We start from the raw sequence: 24,195 nt of genomic DNA, 5'->3' as shown, positions 1-24,195 counted from the left end.
CCAACGCCACATTGCACCACAGACTGTCCAGGAGTTGGCGGATGCTTTAGTCCAGGTCTGGGAGGAGATCCCTCAGGAGACCATCCGCCACCTCATCAGGAGCATGCCCAGGCGTTGTAGGGAGGTCATACAGGCACGTGGAGGCCACACACACTACTGAGCCTCATTTTGACTTGTTTTAAGGACATTACATCAAAGTTGGATCAGCCTGTAGTGTGTAGTGTTGTAGTGTTTTCCACTTTAATTTTGAGTGTGACTCCAAATCCAGACCTCCATGGGTTGATAAATTGGATTTCCATTGATTATTTTTGTGTGATTTTGTTGTCACCACATTCAACTATGCAAAGAAAAAAGTATTTAATAAGATTATTTCATTCATTCAGATCTAGGATGTGTTATTTTAGTGTTCCCTTTATTTTTTTGAGCAGTATATATCGTCGCCATCGTTTGGCTGCAATAAATAAATCACAAGATTTGGTTCAGTTCTCCGGCATTGCAGGTGGCGGTAAACCAATATTAGGTTTACACTTTTTTCAAAACAAAAGAAGAAGAAAATTGAAGCCTTTGAAATGGAGATAGCCTCAATGGGACTGCTCATGCTGTCACAGATGCCATAATCGCACAGATACAGTCCTGTATCTAACTGTATGAACCAAATACAAAAATGATGTGTTGTCAATGGTCGTGTTTTACTGCTCAGACGTTTCACGCGTCAACCAATGGTTGCGTACCACGTCACCGACTGTGTCATCGACTGACAGATTGCTATAACATATGTGATTAGTGGATACTTAAAATACCTATCCAGGCCTTGTAAGATCTGGCATGCGTCTGGGCAGAGGAGCACGGTCAATCAATTACAAAAACTTGACCAATATGTAGATTAAATGTTCAATTGACCAATCACGTTGTTTGATTACCATAGGTGGAGAGAGTAGAAAAACCCTTCTTTGGCAATGCATGAATGGGGCAGAGAAGTATTTGGGTATACCAGATTTGCCTTTCATTAGAGTTACAGGGTGTGTTGACTGGTGGTGTCCCGTCCTCCCAGGCCGTTGGCATGGTGCAGGCATAGATAAGGTCAAAGTAGTGGAATGGGGTAGTTTTTTTTTTAATGAGTGTAGGGTTAGTTGGAAGGGTGATTTGTTTGTATAATAGCTAAAAAAAAAAGAAGTTAATATTATAGTCCAGTTGGGGGTGGTAATGCAACATATTGAACACCAACCACCCTTATACTCAAATAATAATAATAAGAAGAAGAACACATTAACTGGTTGTTTATTGGGCTTCCAATCGGACTCCCTCTTTGCACATGGTCGGTTGTTGCCTGAATAAGCACCTTTTTAGAATAAACCTGTATGTCAGGGGTCTCAAACTCATCCCATGGAGGGCCTGATCGTTTTTGGTTCCCTTTCAATGAAGAACTACACAACCAGGCGAGGGGAGTTTCTTACTAATTAGTGACCTTAATTCATCGTTCAAATACAAGGAAGGAGCGAAAACCTGAGGACACTCTTGAAACTTTTGAAAGGTACTGTATGTGTAGGGTTGGTTGGTGGTGCATTTCTGTTCATTATGCATTTTTCGGATCAATCTGTAACACGATCCACTACCGCACAGTAGGTGGCGGCATGCACAAATAAATATGTGAATGGCATGATACTGAAGAAGTGTTTTGTGTAGGCCTAGCGAGCCTGTGTGTGCTGGGCCAGTGCATGTGAGGTTTTGGTGTGTGTGTCTTCAAACTATCCCATTAAAACGGTCTGATGGGTTTTGAAAATGTGTTAGATATTTCACTCCCTTGTTGGTTGTTAGTGAAAGTTGGACTTTAGGAGCCTCATCTAAGTAATCATTTCAGGTGTAAGCATTGTCTGTCATCTTGACTTGAATGACTGCACACATTCATTTGAACCAGAATATAGCTTTTCTTTTATGTACATGTTCTATCAAGTATTTGATTGTGGATACTCATCCCCTTTTTTGCAAGGTTTTTATTGTTATGATACTGTTAGTGGGTGTGCACCCTAAATGTTTGTACATTTATTTTAGACATTGTTTAGCAGGTCTGTTTTACTGGAATAACTTGTAAAAATGCATGGTTTCTAAAGTGGGGAACAAAATAATCCTTTTCATGCATTTGTGATTTTGGGTAGGAAAAAAAACAAACTCTGCTCATTCCATAATATACTGTATAATATGGGACTTTGTGTAAGATGAAAATCATGTCTGTTCCAGTGTGGATGAACTAGTTGCCCTTCATGGTTTCAGTGTTGTGCAAATGGAATACTACTGAATGGTTACACTTTATTCTACATATAATTTATCAGTCCAAAACCTGGCTGAGAATGTTTTGCTAATAACTCAGTTTCATTGCATTACTTACCGGCCTCTTGCATTCTCCTGTTAGTGGTTGTTGTCCTTCAGCACACCTTAAGCTACATTTAGACAGGCAGCCCAATTCTGATCTTTTTTTTCCTTCACTAATTGGTCTTTTGACCAATCAGATCAGCTTTGAAAAAGATCTGATGTGATTGGTCAAAAGACCAATTAGTGTATGTCACTCATTCCACGGAGGGCCTTTTCGCTCCTCCTGTACCTGATTGACGAATTAAGGTAACTTATTAGTAAGGAACTCCCTCACCGGGTTATCTAGGCCTTAAATGAAAGGAAAAAACAAAAACCAGCAGACACTAGGCCCTCTATGGAATGAGTTGGACACCCCTGAATTAGTGGGAAAAATGTCAGCATTGGGCTGCCTGTCTAAACGCAGCCTTAGTGGGGGGAAGCTTGGTTGTTCAAGCAGGTGGTTCCCTAGCAGTCTCTCTACCTTGGCTTGTGCCCATTCATTCTCCTTCACAATCACATACAGTAAATGATAAGCCGTTGTAGATTAGTCAAACTAATGTGCAAAAGGGGGAAGATCGGAAGCACAAATGGAAGATGGCCAGTCAAACTTCATTGACAGCTGTGGTTTATTCCTTACGTTGATTCTGTTGCAAATCATTTTGTCTGTTGCAAAAAGATTTGCAACAGAAACCGTTTACTCCAAACGGAAGACGTTTTGCAACGAAAACAAGAGTTTGTATTGGACAAATTCAGGGAGGTCCATCCCCATTTTGTTCTGTTTGCTCTGTTTGCGTCCTTTTGGTTCTTAAAACGGTAACCGGTTTCCATTGAAAGACGTAATGGATACACCCCAGTATTAATTATTTCAATCATCAACTCTATTTTGTAGTCATTTTATAAAATTGGTCAATGGCCACGTGTAATTATGCCTGATACTAGGTACAGTGCATTCATGAAGTATTCAGACCCCTTCAACATTGTTTCCACATCGCTTCAATGAAATTACGTTGAATAGACGTTGAATTGACATCTGTGCCCAGTGGGGCCATCCGGCGTACTTCCCGGAGCAAGCCCACTGGAGCAACTCAATGGAAAGATCAGCCTGTCCTGAAGTCATCAGGTGATAATCACAACTGATAATCACAACTCAGGTGATAATCACAAATAGTGGCTAAACTGCTTTGGTTTTATTGGCCAATATTGCCCATCAGTCTGAACACCTGTGGCCACCTATGTATTTAGTAATGACCATGTACGCTGAGGAAGGTTTCAGCTAAAAAAATGTATCCGTACAGTGGACAAAAATATAAATGAAACATGTAAATTGTTGGTCCCATGTTTCATGAGCTGAAATAAAAGATCCCAGAAATGTTCCATACACACAAAAAGCTTATTTCTCTCAGATTTTGAAGGAGCGTGAAATTGGTGGCATTGAGGTTATGGTATTGGCAGGCATAAGTTACAGACAACGAACACAATGGCATTTTATTGATGACAATTTGAATTCACAGAGATACCGTGACGAGATCCTGCGACCCATTGTCGTGCCATTCATCCGCCGCCATCACCTCATGTTTCAGCATGATAATCCACGGCCTCATGTCGCAAGGATCTGTACACAATTCCTGGAAGCTGAGCATGCCCTGCATACTCACCAGACATGTCACCTTTTGAGCATGTTCTGGATTGACATGTATGACAGCGTGTTCCAGTTTCCGGCAATATCCACCAACTTTGCACAGCCATTGAAAAGGAGTGTGACAACATTTATGGAAAATGGTGGTCACACCAGATACTGACTAGTTTTCTGATCCATGCCCCTACCTTTTTCTATAAAGGTCATTGACCAACAGATGCATATCTGTATTCCCAGTCATGTGAAATCTGTAGGTAAGCGCCTGTACATACATTCATTTGAATCAGGATACAGGTTTTTCTTTTAGTTGTACATCATGAATGTAAATTATGTATTAGCGATTCAGTGGTTTGTTTCACAATGTGAAATGAGTTTATGTACCCGACTTGAAAGGGCACTGTGAAATTATAGACTGTGTATTTTGAATCATATGTGAAATCTCCACTACTTGTCAAAAGTTTTATAACAACTACTCATTCAAGGGTTTTTCTTTCTTTTTACTATTTTCTACATTGTAGAATATTAGTGATGACATGAAAACTATGAAAAAACACCTATGGAATCTTGTAGTAACCAAAAAAGTGTTAATCAAATCAAAATGTATTTTATATTTGATATTCTTCAAATAGCCACCCTTTGCCTTGATGACAGCTTTGTACACTCTTGGCATTAACTCAACCAGCTTCATGAGGTCGTCACCTGGAATGCATATTTAAGAAGGTATGCCTTCTTAAAAATTAATTTGTGGAACTTCTTTCCTTAATGCGTTTGAGCCAATCATTTGTGTTGTGACAAGGTAGGGGGGTATACAGAAGATAGCCCTAATTTGGCAAAAGACCAAGTCCATATTATGGCAAGAACAGCTCAAATAAGCAAAGAGAAACGACAGTCCATCATTACTTTAAGACATGAAGGTCAGTTAATACGGGAAATTTTCTTGAAGTTTCTTTAAGTGCAGTATCAAAAGCCTTCAAGCGTGATGATGAAACTGGCTCTCATGAGGACCGCCACAGGAAAGGAAGACCCAGAGTTACCTCTGCTGCAGAGGATAAGTTAATTAGAGTTATCAGCCTCAGAAATTGTAGCCCAAATAAATTCTTCGCAGAGTTCAAGTAACAGACACATCTCAACATCAACTGTTCAGAGGAGACTGTGTGAATCAGGGCTTCATGGTCGAATTGCTGCAAATAAACTACTACTAAAGGACACCAATAAGAAGAAGAGACTTGCTTGGGTCAAGAAACACGAGCAATGGACATTAGACCGCTCGAAATTTGTCCTTTGGTCTGGAGTCCAAATTAGAGATTTTTGGTTCCAACCAGTGTGTCTTTGTGAGATGCGGTGTGGGTGTACAGATGATCTCCGCATGGGTATTTCCCACCGTAAAGCATGGAGGAAGAGGTGTTATGGTTTTGGGGTGTTTGCTAGTGACACTGTCTGTGATTTATTTACAGTTCAAAGGCACACTTAACCAGCATGGCTACCACAGCATTCTGCAGCAATAAACCATCCCATCTGGTTTGTGCTTAGTGGAACAACCATTTGGTTTTCAACAGGATAATGACCCAACACACCTCCAGGCTGTGTAAGGGCTATTTTACCAAGAAAGAGAGAGATGAAGTGCTGAATCAGATGACCTGGCCTCCACAATCCCCAGACCTCAACCAAATTGAGATGATTTGGGATGAGATGGACCGCAGAGTGAAGGAAAAGCAGCCAACAAGTGCTCAGCATATGCAGGAACTCCTTCAAGGCTGTTGGAAAAGCAATCCAGTTGAAGCTGGTTGAGAGAATGCCAAGAGTGTGCAAAGCTTTCATCAAGGCAAATAAAATAAAATACAATTGTATTGGTCACATACACATGGTTAGCAGATGTTAATGCAAATGTAGCGAAATGCTTGTGCTTCTAGTTCCAACCGTGCAGGAATATCGCAAAGGGTGGCTATTTGAAGAATCTCAAATATAAAATATATTTGTATTTGTTTAACATTTTTTGGTTACTACATGATTCTATATGTGTTATTTCATAGATTTGATGTCTTCACTATTATTCTACAATGTAGAAAATAGTGAAAATAAAGAAAACCCCTTGAATGAGCAGATGTTCTAAGACTTTTGACCGGTGGTTTCTATTAATCAATCAGTGTTCACTGTTTTTATTAGATGCACAGCTGCATGTTCACAGCACACGTAATAAACCACACGTTTTACGTCAAGCAAGTTTATTTAAATAGCCAAGGACTGCCCCCTGCCTGCTACCATTCCAGGTTCACATCTTTTTGCTCCTCCTGATGAGTGACGTAGAGCCCACTGTCAGCGTCTGAAATGGGGGAGGTAGTGAAAAGTGTTTAGTTACTGTGGTCAGGTCACTATTATACAAATAAAACCACATAAAGTAGAGATAGCCAGCTTGTTTGACCTGTGCCCCGTATGTCACAACTGTACATGCTTATACTTGACACACTGTACTGACAGATGTGTAGTGTGTTATTTTTCAGTGTTACCAACATTAGGTCAAATTACCTCAACCATCTCTCCTCCTTTGAGCTCCTGGATGTGTGTGAATTTATCTGTGTTGCACATCAGCTTCCCTCCCTCCAGTTTGACAGTGCACTGTAGGGGCCAGAGAAGAGAGAGGTGATCAGTAATGTGTAGCAATAACGAGTGAGGACAGATGAGCTAAGGAACTTGGAAGACTGAACAAGACATACACTAACTGCAGATACAAGACGATCGTCTTGACCCCCCTCCCTCATAAGACAGAACATCCACGAGACAGAACTTTTAAACTACCAAGCATTACTGGACTTCAATTCAAAGATGAAACCTGTCAATTTAACAATATGTCAGTGAATCAATCAATACTTTCATATGTATAGATTCACCACAGTCAGGTAAATTGTGATTACTTACCTTGAGCTTCTTGCCATCCATGGTGGTGATGTCGGCCTCTTTGCCGATGGTGAAGGAGTTGGTAATGGACTTGCCAGGAGTTTTGGAGGTGATGACGAAGTCATTGCCGTTCTGCTGGATCTCAGTCACAGGCTTGATGTCTTTGGCCAGCTTGATAACATCTTCTGGGAGTGCTGATGGATGGGCAGGAGGATGACTCATTAGCTTAGGATTGGACCCATGAAGGCACCCTACCTTTTCATTTTGGGTCATAGTTGGGAATCTATAGTTGAATATCTTGTATTTCCTTGATTCCTTACATCCTCTCTCCTTTTCAAAACTCATGAGATGAGAAGGTCAGAGGGGAGGTACCATTAATCTTCTAGCCTCCAATGAGTTTTGAGAAAGAGGACACGAGCAATCAAGCAAATACATTTCAGATTCAGCCCTAAACAACCCCATACGTGCAATGTAATGAATCTTTAGGAAACTCACAGATGGCCCTGAGGAACTCCTCGTAGTTCTCCTGAGCATACACCTGCCATGTTCCACTGAAGGCCATGTCGTCTGTGTCTGTACCGGTCCGGTTTCTCCTCCTTCACCAAAATGGGCAATAAGAGCCCGAGACAGCTGTGCGAAGCTCAACACAAATGTAGAGACGGCACTGTGTTCCCCACAGCTACTTATATCAGCAGGTAGAAGGGGCTCCGCTCTGTGCCTCTGTGTCTAATCAGTAACACAGCCTCTGAAGTAATGTCCCCCATTGTTTGAACAACCCAGAGTTCACTTACATCTCTGTCTGGCATGACCCCAACTTCCAGTTACCTTGGGATGGGGAAGAGTACGTTTCGTCCGAGCTGTGCTATCTCATAGCCATAAAATATAGCCATAAAATGACATATGCATGGGTTTTACTCATCCCAATAGATTCTGAAACTTCTGACACGCAGATCTCAAGTTTGTTTCGGGGGATCACTTCTTGCAATACTGTCCTAAATGCAGACCTGGGTTAAATTGCTATATGAAATCATTTTGAATACTTTAGCTGGGCTTTATCGAGCGTGCCTAGTACAATGGAACCGCTAAAATCGTCGCAAAAGTGCAAACCAGACCATATGGCACTCCGGGCAGGCTAATGCAAACTCTGAAACTGTTTGTATAGTATTCTAACCCAGGTCTGATGTCCTGTGGAATCTTCCTAAAAACAATCTACTCCACTGTTTAACCAGGCGATGGGTGAATGACACCTTGGACAAAAGCTCTTCTATCAGTTCAGGAGACGTGTTGTGGCTACTCTTTGCTTGCATAATAGTTTCCCACACTTTTATGAGATGTTTCTAATAATCATTGAATGACGAATCCCTCTGGCAGACATCTCAAACAGTGCAAACAATAACAACATCAGAAGTTTGTTGAGGTGAATGAAACCGTGTCAAGCCACCAAGATCAAATGACTTTATTAGCAGCACACAAGCGATTGCAGTGACACACGATATGGCAGATATGACAAATACTGTATGTGGAGAGCTAACAGGCTAATAGACCTACTTAAGCTGCAGGTGCAGACTGAACGAGTGAGATTATTGCCTTATTACACGGAGGTCAGAACATAAATTAGGTTGATATAGAAAAACGCACTTGACGTGTCGTGCACCTATGTAATCTACTCCATGTGCATGATTAACATGACATATCTAGTGAAATACAACATGGGAGATAATTGGAATTCGGATCAAGTTTGCTGCTGTCAAGGCATGAAATTAACATTTAACGTGCTCGCCTTGGCCAACGAATCCTACTTCAGAGCTTTCTAGTCCCTGCTCACATGTCCTATTATTAAATTGCTCCAGAAAGAAAGGGGCGACATCATAAAATTGTTGCTGACACTTGGGATATTTATTGGTAGTCTAATGACACAAGAATACAGGTTGTTGCAGTGTTGACTGGACCTCAAATTGACTGCATTCCCTCTTGCACATGTAACTTAGTCATTGCTACATCCCAATGCCACAAATGAACTGCTTCTTGTATTTCACTCCTCATTAACTCTAATTTAACCCCATGAAAACTAACTGGCTCAACCACCATATAAATACAACCCACTGGGCACACACTGGTCGAATCAACGGTGTTTCCATATCATGTGGAACCAGCGTGGAAAAGACATTGAATTGACGTCTGTGCCCAGTTGGAATCCTCTCTTAGTGCAACAAAACCAGCACTCCTTCATTCCTTCCTTCCTTACATCTCCACTGCATCGGGCGGGGGCTTCTCGCCGTGCTTGTACACGCTCACGGTCACGTTGACCGTCTGAGTGCCGTACTGGTTGCGCACAAAGATGCTGTAGTTGCCCGTGTCCTCGCTAGTCACGTTGTTTACAGTCAGAGTGCTGCACTTATTCTCGTTGGCGATGTTGAACTGGCCCCCCGAGACGATGCCTTTGTCGTTCCTCAGCCAGAACATCTCTGGGGCAGGGTCGCCATCAGTGAAGCAGGTCAGACACAGAGACTGAGGAGGAGAGGGAAATAAAGATGACATGACTCACAACAGTCAATGTAAATATGAACAATGACCAAATATCACTTATCACTGTTGACTTGGAGAAGGTGCTGATCTATGATCAGTCCCCCCTGTCCATTTAATTGTATTCGTTATGATCTAAAAGGCTAAACTGATCCTAGATCAGCACTTCTACTCGTCGGTCTAACAGTACAATCACAAAAATTGGACGTAAAAGGATAGTGAAGTACTAGTGAACATGGTAACCACGTAATAGGACAGTATTATTTCCCAAAGTTAGCCTACCTTATTCTCCATGATAGCCACCACATCTGGCAGGCCCTTGGTCACCCTGGCCCGATCTGAAGCAATGAGAAGGACATTTACTCCCTTTTAATCATCCATAAGAAGCTTATTCAATCATTCCAGTGTACAGAAAATACAATTATTAAGAAACAATGAAAGAGTAGGCTACTCACTTTTCTCAGCAACCGCCACTTGCCTTTGTAGCAAAGAGCAAGGGTAAAACTGGTAAATACATTTGCAAATGGTTTCATATCCATTACCATACTATATGTCAACTCATCAATATTGAATATAGAACAGTTTTCTGTTTGTCCAATGTGAGAATAGTGATAGAAAATAGTACCTGCAATTGTTTGTGTTAGTGTTTACCACTGCAAGCCATGCTGGGCGCGCACCATCAATATGGTACTGCACTTACTTCAACCTCTGGTATTCCAACAGAGCATCAGCAAAGGCTTTTAAAGAGAGAAAAAGAGAGATAATTAAATATAGTATACTGAAATGTATTTAGGAAGAATGTAATATTCATTAACTGCCTGTCTTGGAAGATATGAATGTAGATCAAGATTGCAGACCCATTTAGTTATAATTGAGTAATAATAGTCCAATTCTGAAGTTTACATTCTAGCTGTGAAGACGTTGACATGAATCTGAAACAGTAAAATCCCTGTATGAAGCCTATTTCTCTTAACTGCTTTGAGACAATACTGCTTTTTGAGTGAATCAGGCTGGCCAGACTAACCTTGTCCAGATAGGTCTAGTGAGCGTGTGTGCTTTTCTTGACCATCAAACATCTCCAGAGTGTACTTCCCCTTATCGTTCTCCGTGGGCGCAAAGACCTCGACCCACAGCTTCTGCATACTGCTGCCAGGCTTACACCTCTCCAACTGGTCAATCCTACTCTCCCTGGTACACAATGAAATAGAATATGATAATACAATTCAATAGAATAGAATATTGTTTTTCTATAATCCACCAAAAGATACTTCCACACATGGCCATGACTATTTATGTCTGAAAGCTTTACTTGTTCAGTTTTAAGTTTCTTCGTAAAAGCCTTTACGTTTGGTCTTTTTCAAACTGGTGAGATGAGATGGATTTGGGATTAAAGGCTCAGACTGTCTCACTAAGGAAGCTGTGGGGCGATGTGAAGAAAAACACAAATGCTAAAGCAACTCTGAATTTAAATCAGACAACAAACCATGTTGCTATAGCAGTGCTCTTACAGAACAATCACATGTGAAAAATCACGATTTCACATGTGTAGTTTCATGTTATCACATGTTGAGTTACATGTTGTCACATTAACTTCACATAAGATCACATATGATCACATAAAAACGTGTTTTTGGAACACTCCACCTGTGTTCACATGTGAAATTCATGTGTTTTTCCCATGTTGGGTTGTCATCAGCTCTCGTAATGGAGAGGTACAGGATGTGCATGTGCTCCAGACAGGCACCAACACAGCTGATTCAACTAATCAAAGTCTTAATGATTAGTCTATTAGTTGAATCAGGTGTGTTGATGCTGGATTAGAACAAAAGCCTGCCTGCTCCATAACTCTGTAGAACCAGGGTTGGTGGTTGGTGCGTACCATAAAAGCTGCCAGCAGGTGGCGATAAAAGTCCAGTCCCTGTATCATGCTCTGGTGTGATGTTTCCCTTAGATGCAGATTTAGGATCAACTTCCCCTCCCCCAATCCCAACCTTAACAATTAGTGGGGAAAATGCTAAACTGACCCAAGCTCAGCGCCTAGGGGCAACTTCACCCTACTCTGTGTAGCATAGGCTGACTGCATAATGTATACAAAGTGGAAACAGTAGGCCTGGAGCACAGCCCGTGTGGCAGGGCAGAGTACAGAGGCCAGGCGAGGCGAGGGAACTCACTTGAAGTGCCAGCTGGTCTTCATGTAGCTGATATAGTACTTGAGAGAGCAGTAGAGCTTGAAGCCCATAGCAGTGCATTGAATCCTCACTGGGCCTGCAGACAGTGCTGTGCCACAGAGAGAGGAAAAAGTCAAACTCAGAGAGATGATACTCTGTGACAGAATGTTATTGTTGGGATATTGACAGTTGACAGGGCAGGCTGTCTAAACTGTAGTCTTGGTCCAATACATTTTGTATTTTGATTCTAACCTGTAGTCAGGATGTGGGTTTTGTCGTTGTTACTTAAGAAGTTAAAAACTTCTTCAGGATTGGTGTGTCCCCTGCGGGACGGTTGAGCTAACGTAGGCTAATGCGATTAACATAGACATATCTAATATTGTCAGAAAGCTTAAATTCTTGTTAATCTAACTGCACTGTCCAATTTATAGTAGCTATTACAGTGAAAGAATACCATGCTATTGTTTGAGGAGAGTGCACAGTTTTGAACATGAAAAGTTATTAATAAATAAATTAACAAATTAGGCACATTTGGGCAGTCTTGATACAAACTTCTGAACAGAAATACAATGGTTCATTGGATCAGACTAAAACTTTGCACATACACTGCTGCCATCTAGTGGCCAATATCTAAATTGCACCTGGGCTGGAATAATACATTATGGCCTTTCTCTTGCATTTCAAAGATGGTACAAAAAAATACAAAACAGTTGTTTTTTCTTTGTATTATCTTTTACCAGATCTATTGTATTATATTCTCCTACATTCCTTTCACATTTAGACAAACTTTAAAGTGTTTCTTTTCAGATGGTACCAAGAAAATGCATATCATTGCTTCAGGGCCTGAGCTACAGGCAGTTAGATTTGGGTATGTCATTTTAGGCGAAAATTGAAAAAAAGGGGTCCGATCCTTCATCATTTAATGACTTTGTTGTTCCCATCCAAAAATTGTTAATAGAATGCTTGAGAAGTCACTCCTGTTTCGGTACTGAAATGTTGGCGTAATAGTATTAGGAAATCCATGCTGAACTTACCACACTGTTTGCTCAGGAGTTGGAGGAGCTTGTCATACTCTGTAAATAAAGACAGAATAATTATGTCTCCAGACATTGGGCTCTATTTAAGCGATAAGGTCTGTGGAGGTGTGGTACATGGCAAATATACCACAGCTAAGGGCTGTTCTTATGCATGATGCAACGCGTGAGTGTTCCCCTATTGGCCCCTGGTTCACCTCTGACCTCTGGGCTGGGTCCCTAAGCGCTGTGATTGGTCTACAGTGTTCCAGCCGGGGCCAACAAGAGTCAACAAAAGTGTCTCCCATCCGGCTGACCAAAGTCCATATAGGACATTCTATGAACGCCTGGATACAGCCATTAGCAGTGGTATATTGGCCATATACCACAAACACCCAAGGTGCCTTATTGCTATTATAAACTGGTTACCAACGTAATTAGAACAGTAAGAAGTAGTTTTTTGTCATACCTGTGATAAGTATTCTACGGCTTTCAGCCAATCAGCATTCAGGGCTCAAACCACCCAGTTAATAATGTTCATTAACCTTTATGCATAATACATGGAGGATAATATTACGTTATGTGCAGTCTCAGTTTCTGCATCTTCAGAATAATGATGAGACACAACAATAATGCACTTTGAAATTGCCTCATAACAATGTAACTTGAGAGACAACATACTGTAACATTTCACTGATATTTCGGCTAGACCGTGGCCCGTATTCACAAAGCTTCTCAGAGTGCGAGTGCTGATCTAGGATCAGGTCCCCCCAGTCCAAGTCCTCATATTCGTTAGGATCTACGAAGCAAAACTGATTGCTTTACAAATATGGGCCCATGTCTATGGTTGTCCATGACAGTGCCATGATGTCTCACCTTCATGTAGTAACTCCAGTGTGCTGACATCCTGTCCTCTACCATCAGACGCCACGGCTTTGTAGTGTCCCGCCTCCTTCTTAGTCACCTGAGATTCACCAGAGAGAAAACAGTCAATCACTATGACACACGCAGGCACGTTCGCACACACACAGGGTTTGAGAATACCCAAAACACGTTTGACTTTCTGACCACAGACAATCCTACCCACTGGGCACAGACGTCAATTCAACGTCCATTCCACATTGGTTCAATGTAATTTCATTGAAATGACGTGGAAACAACGTTGATTCAACCAGTGTGTACCCGGTGGGTAATCATGCAATGATCTATAAACACTCATACTGTAGAGACACTCTGACACATTCTGTGTGTGTGTGATGATCAAATCAATTTGTATTAGTCACATGCGCCGAATACAACAGCTGAAACGCGTACTTTCAAGCCCCTAACCAATAATGCAGTTTAAAAAATACAAATAAGAATAAGAAATAAAAGTAACAAGTAGTTAAAGAGCAGCAGTAAAATAACAATAGCGAGACTATATACAGGGGGTACCGGTACAGAGACAATGTGGGGGGGGAACCAGTTAGTCGAGGTAATTGAGGTAATGTAGGTAGAGTTATTAAAGTGACTATGCATAGATAATAACAGAGAGCAGCAGCTGCGTAAAAGGGGGGACGGGGACGCAAATAGTCTGGGTAGTCATTTGATTAGATGTTCTGGAATCTTATGGCTTGGGGGTAGAAGCTGTTTAGAAGCCTCTTGGACCTAGACTTGGCGCTCCGGTACCGCTTGCCGTGCGGTAGCAGAGAGAACAGTCTATGACTAGGGTGGCTGGAGTCTTTGACAATTTTTAGGGCCTTCCTCTGACACCACATGGTATAGAGGTCCTGGATGGCAGGAAGCTTGGCCCTAGTGATGTACTGGGCCGTACGCACTACCCTCTGTAGTGCCTTGCAGTCGGAGGCTGAGCAGTTGCCACACCAGGCAGTGATGCAACCTGTCAGGATGCTCTCAGCTGTAGAACCTTTTGAGGATCTGAGGACCCATGCCAAATCTTTTCAGTCTCTTGAGGGGGAATAGGTTTTGTCGTGCCCTCTTCACGACTGTCTTGGTGTGCTTGGACCATGTTAGTTTGTTGGTGATGTGAACACCAAGGAACTTGAAGCTCTCAACCTGCTCCACTACAGCCCCGTCGATGAGAATGGGGGCGTGCTTGTTCGTCCTTTTCCTGTAGTCCACAATCATCTGCTTTGTCTTGATCACGTTGAGGGAGTGGTTGTTGTCCTGGCACCACACAGCCAGGTCTCTAACCTCCTCCCAATAGGCTGTCTCGCCGTTGTCTATGATCAGGCCTACCACTGTTGTGTCATCGGCAAACTTAATGATGGTGTTGGAGTCGTGCCTGGCCGTGCAGTCATGAGTGAACAGGGAGTACAGGAGGGGACTGAGCATTAAATAATACCTGCAAAACACTTGTCTCAACGTCAACAGTGAAGAGGCGACTCCGGTATACTGGCCTTCTAGGCAGAGTTGCAAAGAAAAAGCCATGTCTCAGACTGGCCAATAAAAATAAAAGATTAAGATGGGTAAAAGAACACAGACACTGGACAGAGGAACTCTGTCTAGACAGCCAGCATCCCGGAGTCGCCTCTTCACTGTTGACGTTGAGACTGGTGTTTGCGGGTACTATTTAATGAAGCTGCCAGTTGAGGACTTGTGAGGCGTCTGTTTCTCAAACTAGACACTCTAATGTACTTGTCCTCTTACTCAGTTGTGCACTGGGACCTCCCCTACTCTTTGTATTCTGGCTAGAGCCAGTTTGTGCTGTTCTGTGAAGGGAGTAGTCAAATCAAATCAAAGTTTATTTGTCACGTGCGCAGAATACAACAGGTGTAGACCTTACAGTGAAATGCTTACTTACATGCTCTAACCAACAGTGCAAAAAATGTATTAGGTGAACAATAGGTAAGTAAAGAAATAAAAACAACAGTAAAAAGCCTATATACAGTAGCGAGGCTATAACCGTAGCGAGGCTACATACAGGCACCGGTTAGTCGTGCTGATTGAGGTAGATCTCGTACAGCGTTGTATGAGATCTTCAGTTTCTTGGCAATTTCTAGCACGGAATAGCCTTCATTTCTCAGAACAAGAATAGACTGACGAGTTTCAGAAGAAGTTCTTTGTTTCTGCCCATTTTGAGCCTCTAATCGAACCCACAAATGCTGATGCTCCAGATACTCAACTCGTCTAAAGAAGGCCAGTTTTATTGCTTCTTTAATCAGACAACAGTTTTCAGCTGTGCTAACATAATTGCAAAAGGGTTTTCTAAGGATCAATTAGCCTTTTAAAATTATAAACTTGGATTAGCTAACACAACGTGCCATTGGAACACAGGAGTGATGGTTGCTGATAATGGGCCTCTGTACACCTATGTAGATATTCCATTAAATGTCAGCTGTTTACAGCTACAATAGTCATTTACAACATTAACAATGTCTACATTGTATTTCTGATCAATTTGATGTTATTTTAATAGAGAAAATATTTTGCTTTTCGTTCAAAAACAAGGACATTTCTAAGTGACCCCAAACTTTTGAACGGTAGTGTACATTACTATACTGCAAATATGAGGTGGTTGGTAGCTTAATAGTTAGAGAGGCGGATCTGTAGCCGGAAGGTCACCAGGTCAAATATCCAGTTGTGCGCTAAATAGTGGGGTTATGGGCCAGTTCCCTGGAACCAGATTCAGCCTAGTCCTGTATTAAAGCCATTCACAGTAGAGAATCTCCATTGAAAGTGTTTTAGTCCAGGATTCATTTTAATCTGGGTTCAGGAAACCAGCCCTATGAGGACTGGATCTGGTATGTGTACCTGTTGCACAGTCATGGTGCTGACTCCAGTCTGCTGGTCATACACAGCTGGAGTCTCCACGCCGTCCTTGAACCACTTCAGAGTGGTATCCTTGCTTACGTTGGTCACCTGGACCCAGAATGACACAGGATTCTAATGATACAGTAACACTGAATACATTCAGAACAACACACATGCATATCAGAATACAGAATCCATGTGATTATTTCATAACAAAGTTGACATATTGGATATTTATATATTACCTTGCATTTGATTATAAACTCACAGTCCTCTGTCACGGTCCATGACAAAAACTCCAGAAAATAGGGTCCTTGAAAAACAGAACGAATGATTAACTGCGCCCACTGGACCAGAGATACAGCGGCTGTCTTTGCTGGCAGTCAATCAATGAAACTCGCTATATTCTGGTGTGGCAGCATTATATATTATGTTCTAAAGTTATAGCTGCCTATTTGGCAGGAGTATTTCACACAGAAATTAGATCTTTATCTACTGTTGGCAGTAAATAAAAACACATCCTACATGGACTTTGGTCAGCCGGATGGAAGAAACTCTCTGAGAGGATCCGGCATCTTTCAGATTTGACTTTGTTTGTTCCGGCACCTATTTTCCCCGATCCGGTACCTCTCGCGACATGATTTATTAATTGTTTCACTGTTCGCACTGCAGACATTCTAATAAAAGCAATCAGCGTTAAATTAAGTTGCCTTCTCGTAATTTCTCCCGCCCCCCAAAAACACCATCATGTAAAAGCATGGTGATCCTTCTGTGTAATCATCCTATCCTGCCACACTGATTCCAGACCTGCTCTCTTATTTGTACATAGAGATATGGGGAGGGCCGGTGGGGTAAGTAACTGCTCTTGACACAGGTCTTGGTAGTGGTGGTCAGCTGGTGAAGAGGTCCCTATGTAATCACGTTACATAGCCTAGGCTGGTCGTCTCCCTACTGAATTTGAATCGTGCGAAGCCAAATAAAAAATGGAAAAGAAAAGGCAATCGAATTTGACGTCATTTTTTCAAGTCCAAAAATCCAGAAAAAGATGGTGAATCGAACCCAGAACGAGCCAGAGAACTGTCAGTGCCGGAGGAGAGCAGTGAGGGTCAAACTGTTCCTGATGGCGATGCCTTAGCGAGCAGCGCTGCAAATCCCGCCAGTTCAGCATCACCACCGGCACCTCCACTAGCTTGTAGGCCTACTAGCGAATCAGACTCAGCGGGAGAGGGAGACGGGGAGCTGGGGGGAGGGGGGCAGTGCATCCACCGACGAAGTGCTCAGAGCAGGTGCAGTTCAAGAATAATCAAATGTATAACCCCTGGCTTGTCATGTAGAATTAAAAGTTGGGCTGTACAACATGCAAAAAGCTAGGGAGCTTGGGTCTAGAAATGACTGGGAGGGATGAAACTAGCAAAAGAGTGGGTGGGATGTCCAATAAATTAACATCCTCTGCCTCAGATGTAAAAAAAAACAAAACAAAAGCCCTCAGAAAAAAAGGTTTTTAAACATGCCCGAACCAAGGCACATTTGGTGGCAGCAAGCCTTATAGACAAGGCTAAAGAGAATACCCAGGTAATAGTTTTTAGGGCTCCCGAGTGGCGCAGCGGTCTAAGGCACTGCATCTCAGTGCTAGAGGCGTCACTACAGACCCTGGTCCACAACCGGCCGTGATTGGGAGTCCAATAGGGCAGTGCACAATTCGCCCAGCGTCGTCCGGGTTAGGGTCATTGTAAATAAGAATTTGTTCTTAGCTGACTTGCCTAGTTAAATAAAGGTTAAATAAAAATGTTAAATACTTAACACTCAAAATGAAAAATAATAGACACTACAGCCAGAGTCTTCAGAAAATTCTTAGAAGGAAGCTAATTGTCCCAGCCACAGGCCCGCTCATGGCTTTGAGCAAGAAATGGACTCTTAGGAGTTTAATGGACTTGACATGGGGAGAGTCATTGCGGGAGGTTTTGAAAACTAAGGTAGGACATTTTTTTCCCTTTACAAACTTGTTCGGTACTGTGAAGGTAATCTGAATATGTGCTTCATATTAGCACACAGGAAGGCCTATATATTGTCATATGTGTGTTCTGATTTAGCATACACTGATTTATCTTATTTGAAGTTATATTCCAACATTGTGATATTTGTTCTACTGCTACATTTGATGTCTTGAAAATGATATGAGATTCTGGTCGTGTCAACCCCACAGCTGAGTATGTGTGGACAATGCATAATGTGTCTGCAGTGTCGTCTAAAAATGTTGCTGTACATTGATGTCTGGAAAATTAGGCTATAAGAAATTCAGACTTGCGTAAGCCCCGCAGCTATACTCAAGTATGTGGGCATACTGCAGTGACGTCTAAAATGCTTTGGAGAGTGCTGTCCGTTTCACCACCATAGACAGTAGGCTACTTGGCTGTTTACTCTGCTACACTGCCACTTAGTGTTTGACACTTTTTTTCTCAATGAGTTCCGGTACCTCAGAGCCCCCCGGATAACCCCCGCCTGCACTCCCTATGTGTTCCAGGACCTCCCGATTTACAAAATTAAGCACTGGATCCAGCCCAGAGGTCAGGGGTGAACTAGGGGCCAATAGGGGGACACTCACCTGACTTTCTCTTGTAGTCCATTCTGTTGGCTATGGACTGAGCCAGTGTCTGACGGAACTCTGTCAAAGACACAACCACAGGGTCACATCCCTACTAGCACACTGAGGATATGTAGTAACTATAAGACAGTAACATTGAATGCAATAACCAAATCGATTGGAACAAATCTATATATCAAGCCATGCCAAACATTTACTGCTCTTTAGAGTTCATAGCAATAGCAAGCTGCCATTTTTACACTATTGTGCCAATCTGAAGCAAGCTGTGCTGGCTCAGCACTTCCAGCAACTATGGTGGATGCGAAAACAGGCCAGCTCATCACAGCATGGTGTAGCTCAGCTCGGTTCAGTAGTATGAACATCCTGGTAATGAGTTTGGGTGACCAGATGGACTCACTCTCGTCCACGAGCACCAGGGTGAACTGATTCTTGGCGCGGCCATCGCAGAGCTGAGCTGTGTAGGAGCCCTCGTCCTCCTTAGACAGCTGGTCAAACAGAATCTCTATCAGCCCACTGGCCTTGTTGAAGTTAATCTTATGGGCCTAGGGAGAGAGAAGAGAGAGGACGCACACAAGCACATGAATGTACACATATGTACATACATGTGCACATACACGCAGGCACGCACACCTCACAGAAACCACGCTTTTACAATAACTTCTACAAGTGTGACTTGCATGTCGATTTGAGCAAATCAAGGCAAGGGGCTAAAATGGGGGAAATGGGGTTTGGTTTATTCACAAAATCCTCATCTGTAGTCATTTGGTAATAAACCCTTAGCAGTGTTGACGTGCACGTAAACACACGTGCATGGATGCAATCATGCTATTCCATACCGAGTAACCACGTGCAAGACACTGAGTCCAAAAACCATGCAAGTTGTGTAAAATCAGTTTAACCCCATGGAAAATCCACATCTGTTGCAACAACCTCTGCCGACAGTAGACTTCCAACCTGTGGTTATTTTTTAGGTTGATTTCGTAACAAATCAACATTGCTATCATATTGCTATGCATATTCTGGTGAAAATCTTTATGAAGGTGATGTGTGTTTAAATGAAATTGCAAGTATGATGGTGTGTGTAAACCTTTTTAATTGGGATTGTTTGTGATGACTTTCTCTTTCTATACAGTCAATACCTCTTACTAATGCAAACTTGAATGGGAAAATATAAACATTTAGCTATTTTGTGGCACATCTACATTTCGTTGATTTATGGAGATTTTCACTGGAAATGAAATTGCATCCGGGAACAGATAACCATCTGCATATATTCAGAAATAAATGTGTGTATGCAAAATGCAGTAGCTTATGCGTTATACACACCTCTGGGAGACATGCTATAACTTGCCTGGATCGGTCAATTTCTGTTTTAACCAACTTGCCATCGTCTTCCTATTCATACATCACTGCACCATCGCTTAAAGCAGGAACATTCTGACACCCAAGCTAGTTTTAGTATTCATTTGAGACATACACACTCTCTCCTGACAACTAGCAGGCACAAGATTTAGTTCTGGGTTCTGAGATTAGAACATATAGGCTGTGTTTTGAAGTGTTCCTTACTGCAGTACTGGAGATCTCTCTGTCGTTGAGAATGAGGCGGAGCTCTGCAGCGTTGCTCAGGCTCTCAGTCTGCATCCAGAGACGGACGTTTCCTTTCTCTGACACCTCCACCTGCCACTTGGAGCGCAGGGCTATCACTGTAGGAGGAGGGAACAATGCTTCAGCAAACAAAATAATCTAGGAAGGGCGCTCAACAACGACAGGAATTGAAAAATAGGGCTTACCCAAGAAAACATCTGAGGGAATAGATTGTTGAAATTGGGATGTTGAACAATATATTATAATGCCTGTTTCTATTTGAAAAGGAATACTATCGATTGTTTTAGCGTGATAGAGACTTGTATTATTACAGTAACTAAGTCTTACATGGGTGGCAGATGTGCCAGCCGAGCTCGGTCAGTCTGTCCAGATCTATGGGAAAAGAAAGAGAGGGAGAATTACAGGGAGCAGCAATCTTTTGCGCAGGTCTTCTTTAGCTTGGAGTACAAAGTACCTTCCGCAGTAAAGGTGAAACTGGAAGAGATGTTTGGGTTGTCACTCATCTCTGCTGTGTACAGGCCCAGGTCCTCTTTAGTGGCGTTTGTGAAGGTTAGGATGGACCTGGGGAGGGACAGAAGGAAGGACACTTAGCTAAAAGGACGGCTAGAAGGACAGTGGGCTTAAAGGACAGACCAGGGGACTCAGTAGGCCTGAATGGGACCATAGTGCTCAGTGAAAAGGGAGTACATTTTGCATTGTAAACAAGACTTTCATGGGTTACATGCCCTCTCTCAACTCTACAGGTCACTTTTTTCTTTCTCTGTAAAAGACACACACACACACACACACACACACACACACACACACACACACACACACACACACACACACACACACACACACACACACACAACATTGCAGTACCTATTGTTCTCCCACAGTACCCTGGCTCTCCCAGCTTCAATAGCCTCTTTGTAGTTCTTGCTCCAGACAAACGTGCTCTTCTCCGTAATTTCAGTGGCCTCAAAGGCCAGGAAGATGAAGCCATCATTGTCCACACCAATCTCTATGTCTCTGGTGCCTGATGGAGAAAGAACATGAATCAAAAGTCATTCTGGTGATATTGTTCATCAGGGACCTGTATTGCTAAAATCAAGCCTGGTCCCAGACCTGTTTGTGCTCTTTTGCCAACTCCTGTGGTCATTTTTACGCCAAACACAAACAGACCTTGAACCAGGCTAACTAAAACCCTAAAATGACTCACCTGGTTGGGTCTGGGCTCTGATAAGCTCAGAGGGCAGAGAAGGGATGCCCATTCCAGCCTTGTTGAAGGCACACACTCTGAGACGATAGGTCCGACCTGCCTGGAGACCTGACACCTGGGAACACAATCACACCAAAATGAAATATTTGATACATTTTATCATCTTATCAAAAACAAGAACATACTAACTCTATTTCAATGTATCTATATCCTTATTACATAAACCAAGTATATCTCACCAACCTTCAAAAAGGTATCTGCAATTGGCTCTTCATTCACAGCAGTCCAGCTCTGTGATTGGTCGCCCTCGCTCAGCTCCACCAGGTACCCTGTGATTGGTCCTTGCTGTCCTTCGTAGAGAGGCGCTGCCCACAGGAGGACCAGAGAGTTCTGCCTCACCTCCCTGAATTCCAGGTCATAAGGGCAGCCTGGAGGATGAGTGGGGTTAGAATAACACAAAGAGAGAAATATGGAAAAAAACACATTTGTTTATCTGTATCAAGCCATACAGTCTTTCATTCTATACAGTACATGGATTGATAAGTGTCTACTGTGTTAGAAATATACCAACCAGTCTGGGTACAAGTACTATTTGAAAACAGTGTTTGGTTCATCCTGACTGGAGTGCTAGGTGGGCAGGGTCTGCACTTTTTGGAATTTTCTATTGGTCACATTGCAACATGCATGCTTATTCAAGCACATGATTTAAAATCATGCTAAAACAGGGAGAATATTGATATTTATCCCTTTCCCGTGTTCTATAATCACCCATAAACAGCCAAGTTGTCCATGACAGAACAGGCCATCATAAAGAAATGAACAAACAATAATAATAACATTTAAAAAACAAGTAAAGTGATTTTGCTTAATCTACCCCTTCGTTCTTAGTGCCAGTGCACGGTAGTTAATTTGCGTAACGATTTTCAGTCACATTTAAATGATTTACGACACGGGGAGAGCCGGCTGGATTCAGCTGGATTAATGGTCTGTGTGGGATAAATGGTGTGTGGCTCTCTCCAATTCCAATATGAATATCCCAACAGGCAGCATTATATGAGAAAGACCATGGGGCCAACACAGCTGGCCACGGCTGAGCCCTGAACTGCTCCATTACCGAACGGCAGAGTGAGTAGAGAGAGAGAAAGAGAGAGAGTGTGTGTGTGTTTTAGAGAGCAAACGTGTGAATGTGTGTGTGTTTTAGAGAGTAAACGTGTGTGTGTGTGTGTGTGCGTACTCTTTGCGTGTGTGTACAGCGACCATGTGTGTGTGCGTCCGTGTGTATGTGCATGCGGAAGTGAGTGTGTGTGTTTTCATGATGATTGCATCATCCTCACCCGGCTCAGGCATGGTCCACTCCTCACACAGGAAAGCCTCACTGGGCTCAGATGGTTTACCGACACCAACCACGTTGGCAGCAAAAACCCGGAACTGATAGTAATGCCCCCCATCCAGATTACAGACCTGTAAATAAGACAACACAAAATGAACAGTTACTGTACAAATTACAACCAGGGTTGTGTTCATTAGGACACACCTTAGAAAAACATTGAGAAAAAAAAATTGCAACAGAAATGAGCATTTCTTATTGGTCAGGTTTTCTGTTTGGTGCCTACTGAACAATACCCTGGTCATTGAGAAAACAAGGGTCAGCTAGCTTTGAGTTTCAGTACATCAGTTCTTGCATGGACAAACAGTGGACAAAACAAAAAAGGTACCTTTTAAAGATAATGCAACACAGTATCTGGATTACCTCGGGCATATTCTCAGAGATTATATCTTAAATCTGAGGTTGTGCTCTCACATCCTAATTTAGCTGGGTTTCTCAACTCCACACTTAAGGACAAGTCGGTGGAGTTGGGTTGCGACGACTGTGGAAGGAGTGTACCTCCAACTACATCGAGACGCTGTCAGTCGAGACGAGGAAACAGTCAGTGGTTGCATTTGATTAACGTTTTATAAGAAATTATGGATTTCAGCAAATGAAGAAAGGCACGGAGCTACAGAGGACAAACATAGGTACACGGTAAGGGTTTCCGTATTTACATTTTTAGAACTATCGACTGACAGCGACTCGATGTAGTCAGAGATACAGTCCGTACACTCTCGTCTCTACTCAACTCCATTGATGTGATGTACACTACCGGTCAAAGTTTTAGAACACCTACTCATTCAAGGGTTTTTATTTTATTTGTAAAAAGACATCAAAACTATGAAATAACACATATGGAATCATGTAGTAACCAAAAAAGTGTTAAACAAAGTAGCCACCCTTTGCCTTGATGATAGCTTTGCACACTCTTGGCATTCTCTCAACCAGCTTCACCTGGAATGCTTTTCCAATAGTCTTGAAGGAGTTCCCACATATGTTGAGCACTTGTTGGGTGCTTTTCCTTCACTCTGTGGTCCGACTCATCCCAAACCATCTCAATTTGGTTGAGGTCAGAGGATTGTGG

General features: G+C 42.4%; 2 protein-coding genes across 4 annotated transcripts in view; both read right to left on the bottom strand.

The window, feature by feature from the left end:
• Positions 1-6,187: 6,187 nt before the first annotated feature.
• LOC115177126 (fatty acid-binding protein 10-A, liver basic) lies at positions 6,188-7,544 on the bottom strand. The gene is made up of 4 exons (XM_029737667.1): positions 7,370-7,544; positions 6,896-7,068; positions 6,506-6,595; positions 6,188-6,302 (listed from the first exon to the last, which is right to left on the bottom strand). Exons 1-4 carry the CDS (start codon positions 7,434-7,436, stop codon positions 6,252-6,254), a joined length of 381 nt encoding a protein of 126 aa, XP_029593527.1. The 5' UTR covers positions 7,437-7,544; the 3' UTR covers positions 6,188-6,251.
• Positions 7,545-8,282: 738 nt separating this feature from the next.
• The window catches only part of myom3 (myomesin 3), a 76,048-nt gene continuing 60,135 nt past the window's right edge, over positions 8,283-24,195 (bottom strand). For 2 of the 3 annotated variants that reach the window (XM_029737665.1, XM_029737666.1), the window contains 19 exons: positions 23,077-23,203; positions 21,986-22,170; positions 21,743-21,857; positions 21,403-21,559; positions 20,993-21,099; positions 20,866-20,910; positions 20,500-20,636; positions 19,331-19,475; positions 18,934-18,993; positions 16,577-16,644; positions 16,332-16,439; positions 13,455-13,542; positions 12,600-12,638; positions 11,569-11,674; positions 10,422-10,585; positions 10,098-10,134; positions 9,853-9,875; positions 9,680-9,735; positions 8,283-9,382 (listed from right to left, as the gene is read on the bottom strand). In XM_029737665.1, the coding sequence (XP_029593525.1) occupies positions 9,116-9,382; positions 9,680-9,735; positions 9,853-9,875; positions 10,098-10,134; positions 10,422-10,585; positions 11,569-11,674; positions 12,600-12,638; positions 13,455-13,542; positions 16,332-16,439; positions 16,577-16,644; positions 18,934-18,993; positions 19,331-19,475; positions 20,500-20,636; positions 20,866-20,910; positions 20,993-21,099; positions 21,403-21,559; positions 21,743-21,857; positions 21,986-22,170; positions 23,077-23,203 (2,034 nt within the window). In that variant the 3' untranslated portion in view covers positions 8,283-9,115. Of the gene's footprint in view, positions 9,383-9,679; positions 9,736-9,852; positions 9,876-10,022; positions 10,135-10,421; positions 10,586-11,568; positions 11,675-12,599; positions 12,639-13,454; positions 13,543-16,331; positions 16,440-16,576; positions 16,645-18,933; positions 18,994-19,330; positions 19,476-20,499; positions 20,637-20,865; positions 20,911-20,992; positions 21,100-21,402; positions 21,560-21,742; positions 21,858-21,985; positions 22,171-23,076; positions 23,204-24,195 lie in introns of all 3 variants that reach the window. The other variant, XR_003872354.1, reaches the window with a different exon arrangement.

The sequence above is a fragment of the Salmo trutta genome, chromosome 37 (genome assembly GCF_901001165.1).
Source record: "Salmo trutta chromosome 37, fSalTru1.1, whole genome shotgun sequence".
In the NCBI taxonomy this organism is placed as follows: domain Eukaryota; kingdom Metazoa; phylum Chordata; class Actinopteri; order Salmoniformes; family Salmonidae; genus Salmo; species Salmo trutta.
This window is presented reverse-complemented; position numbering and strand designations above follow the sequence as displayed.

Coding starts and splice junctions, on each gene's coding strand:
- LOC115177126 (XM_029737667.1), bottom strand. CDS start 7,436: ATGGCCTTCAGTGGAACATGGCAGGTGTATGCTCAGGAGAACTACGAG. Junction 7,069..7,369: donor GGAGTTCCTCAGGGCCATCT/GTGAGTTTCCTA, acceptor CCCATCCATCAG/CACTCCCAGAAGATGTTATC. Junction 6,303..6,505: donor AAGGAGGAGAGATGGTTGAG/GTAATTTGACCT, acceptor CCCCCATTTCAG/ACGCTGACAGTGGGCTCTAC.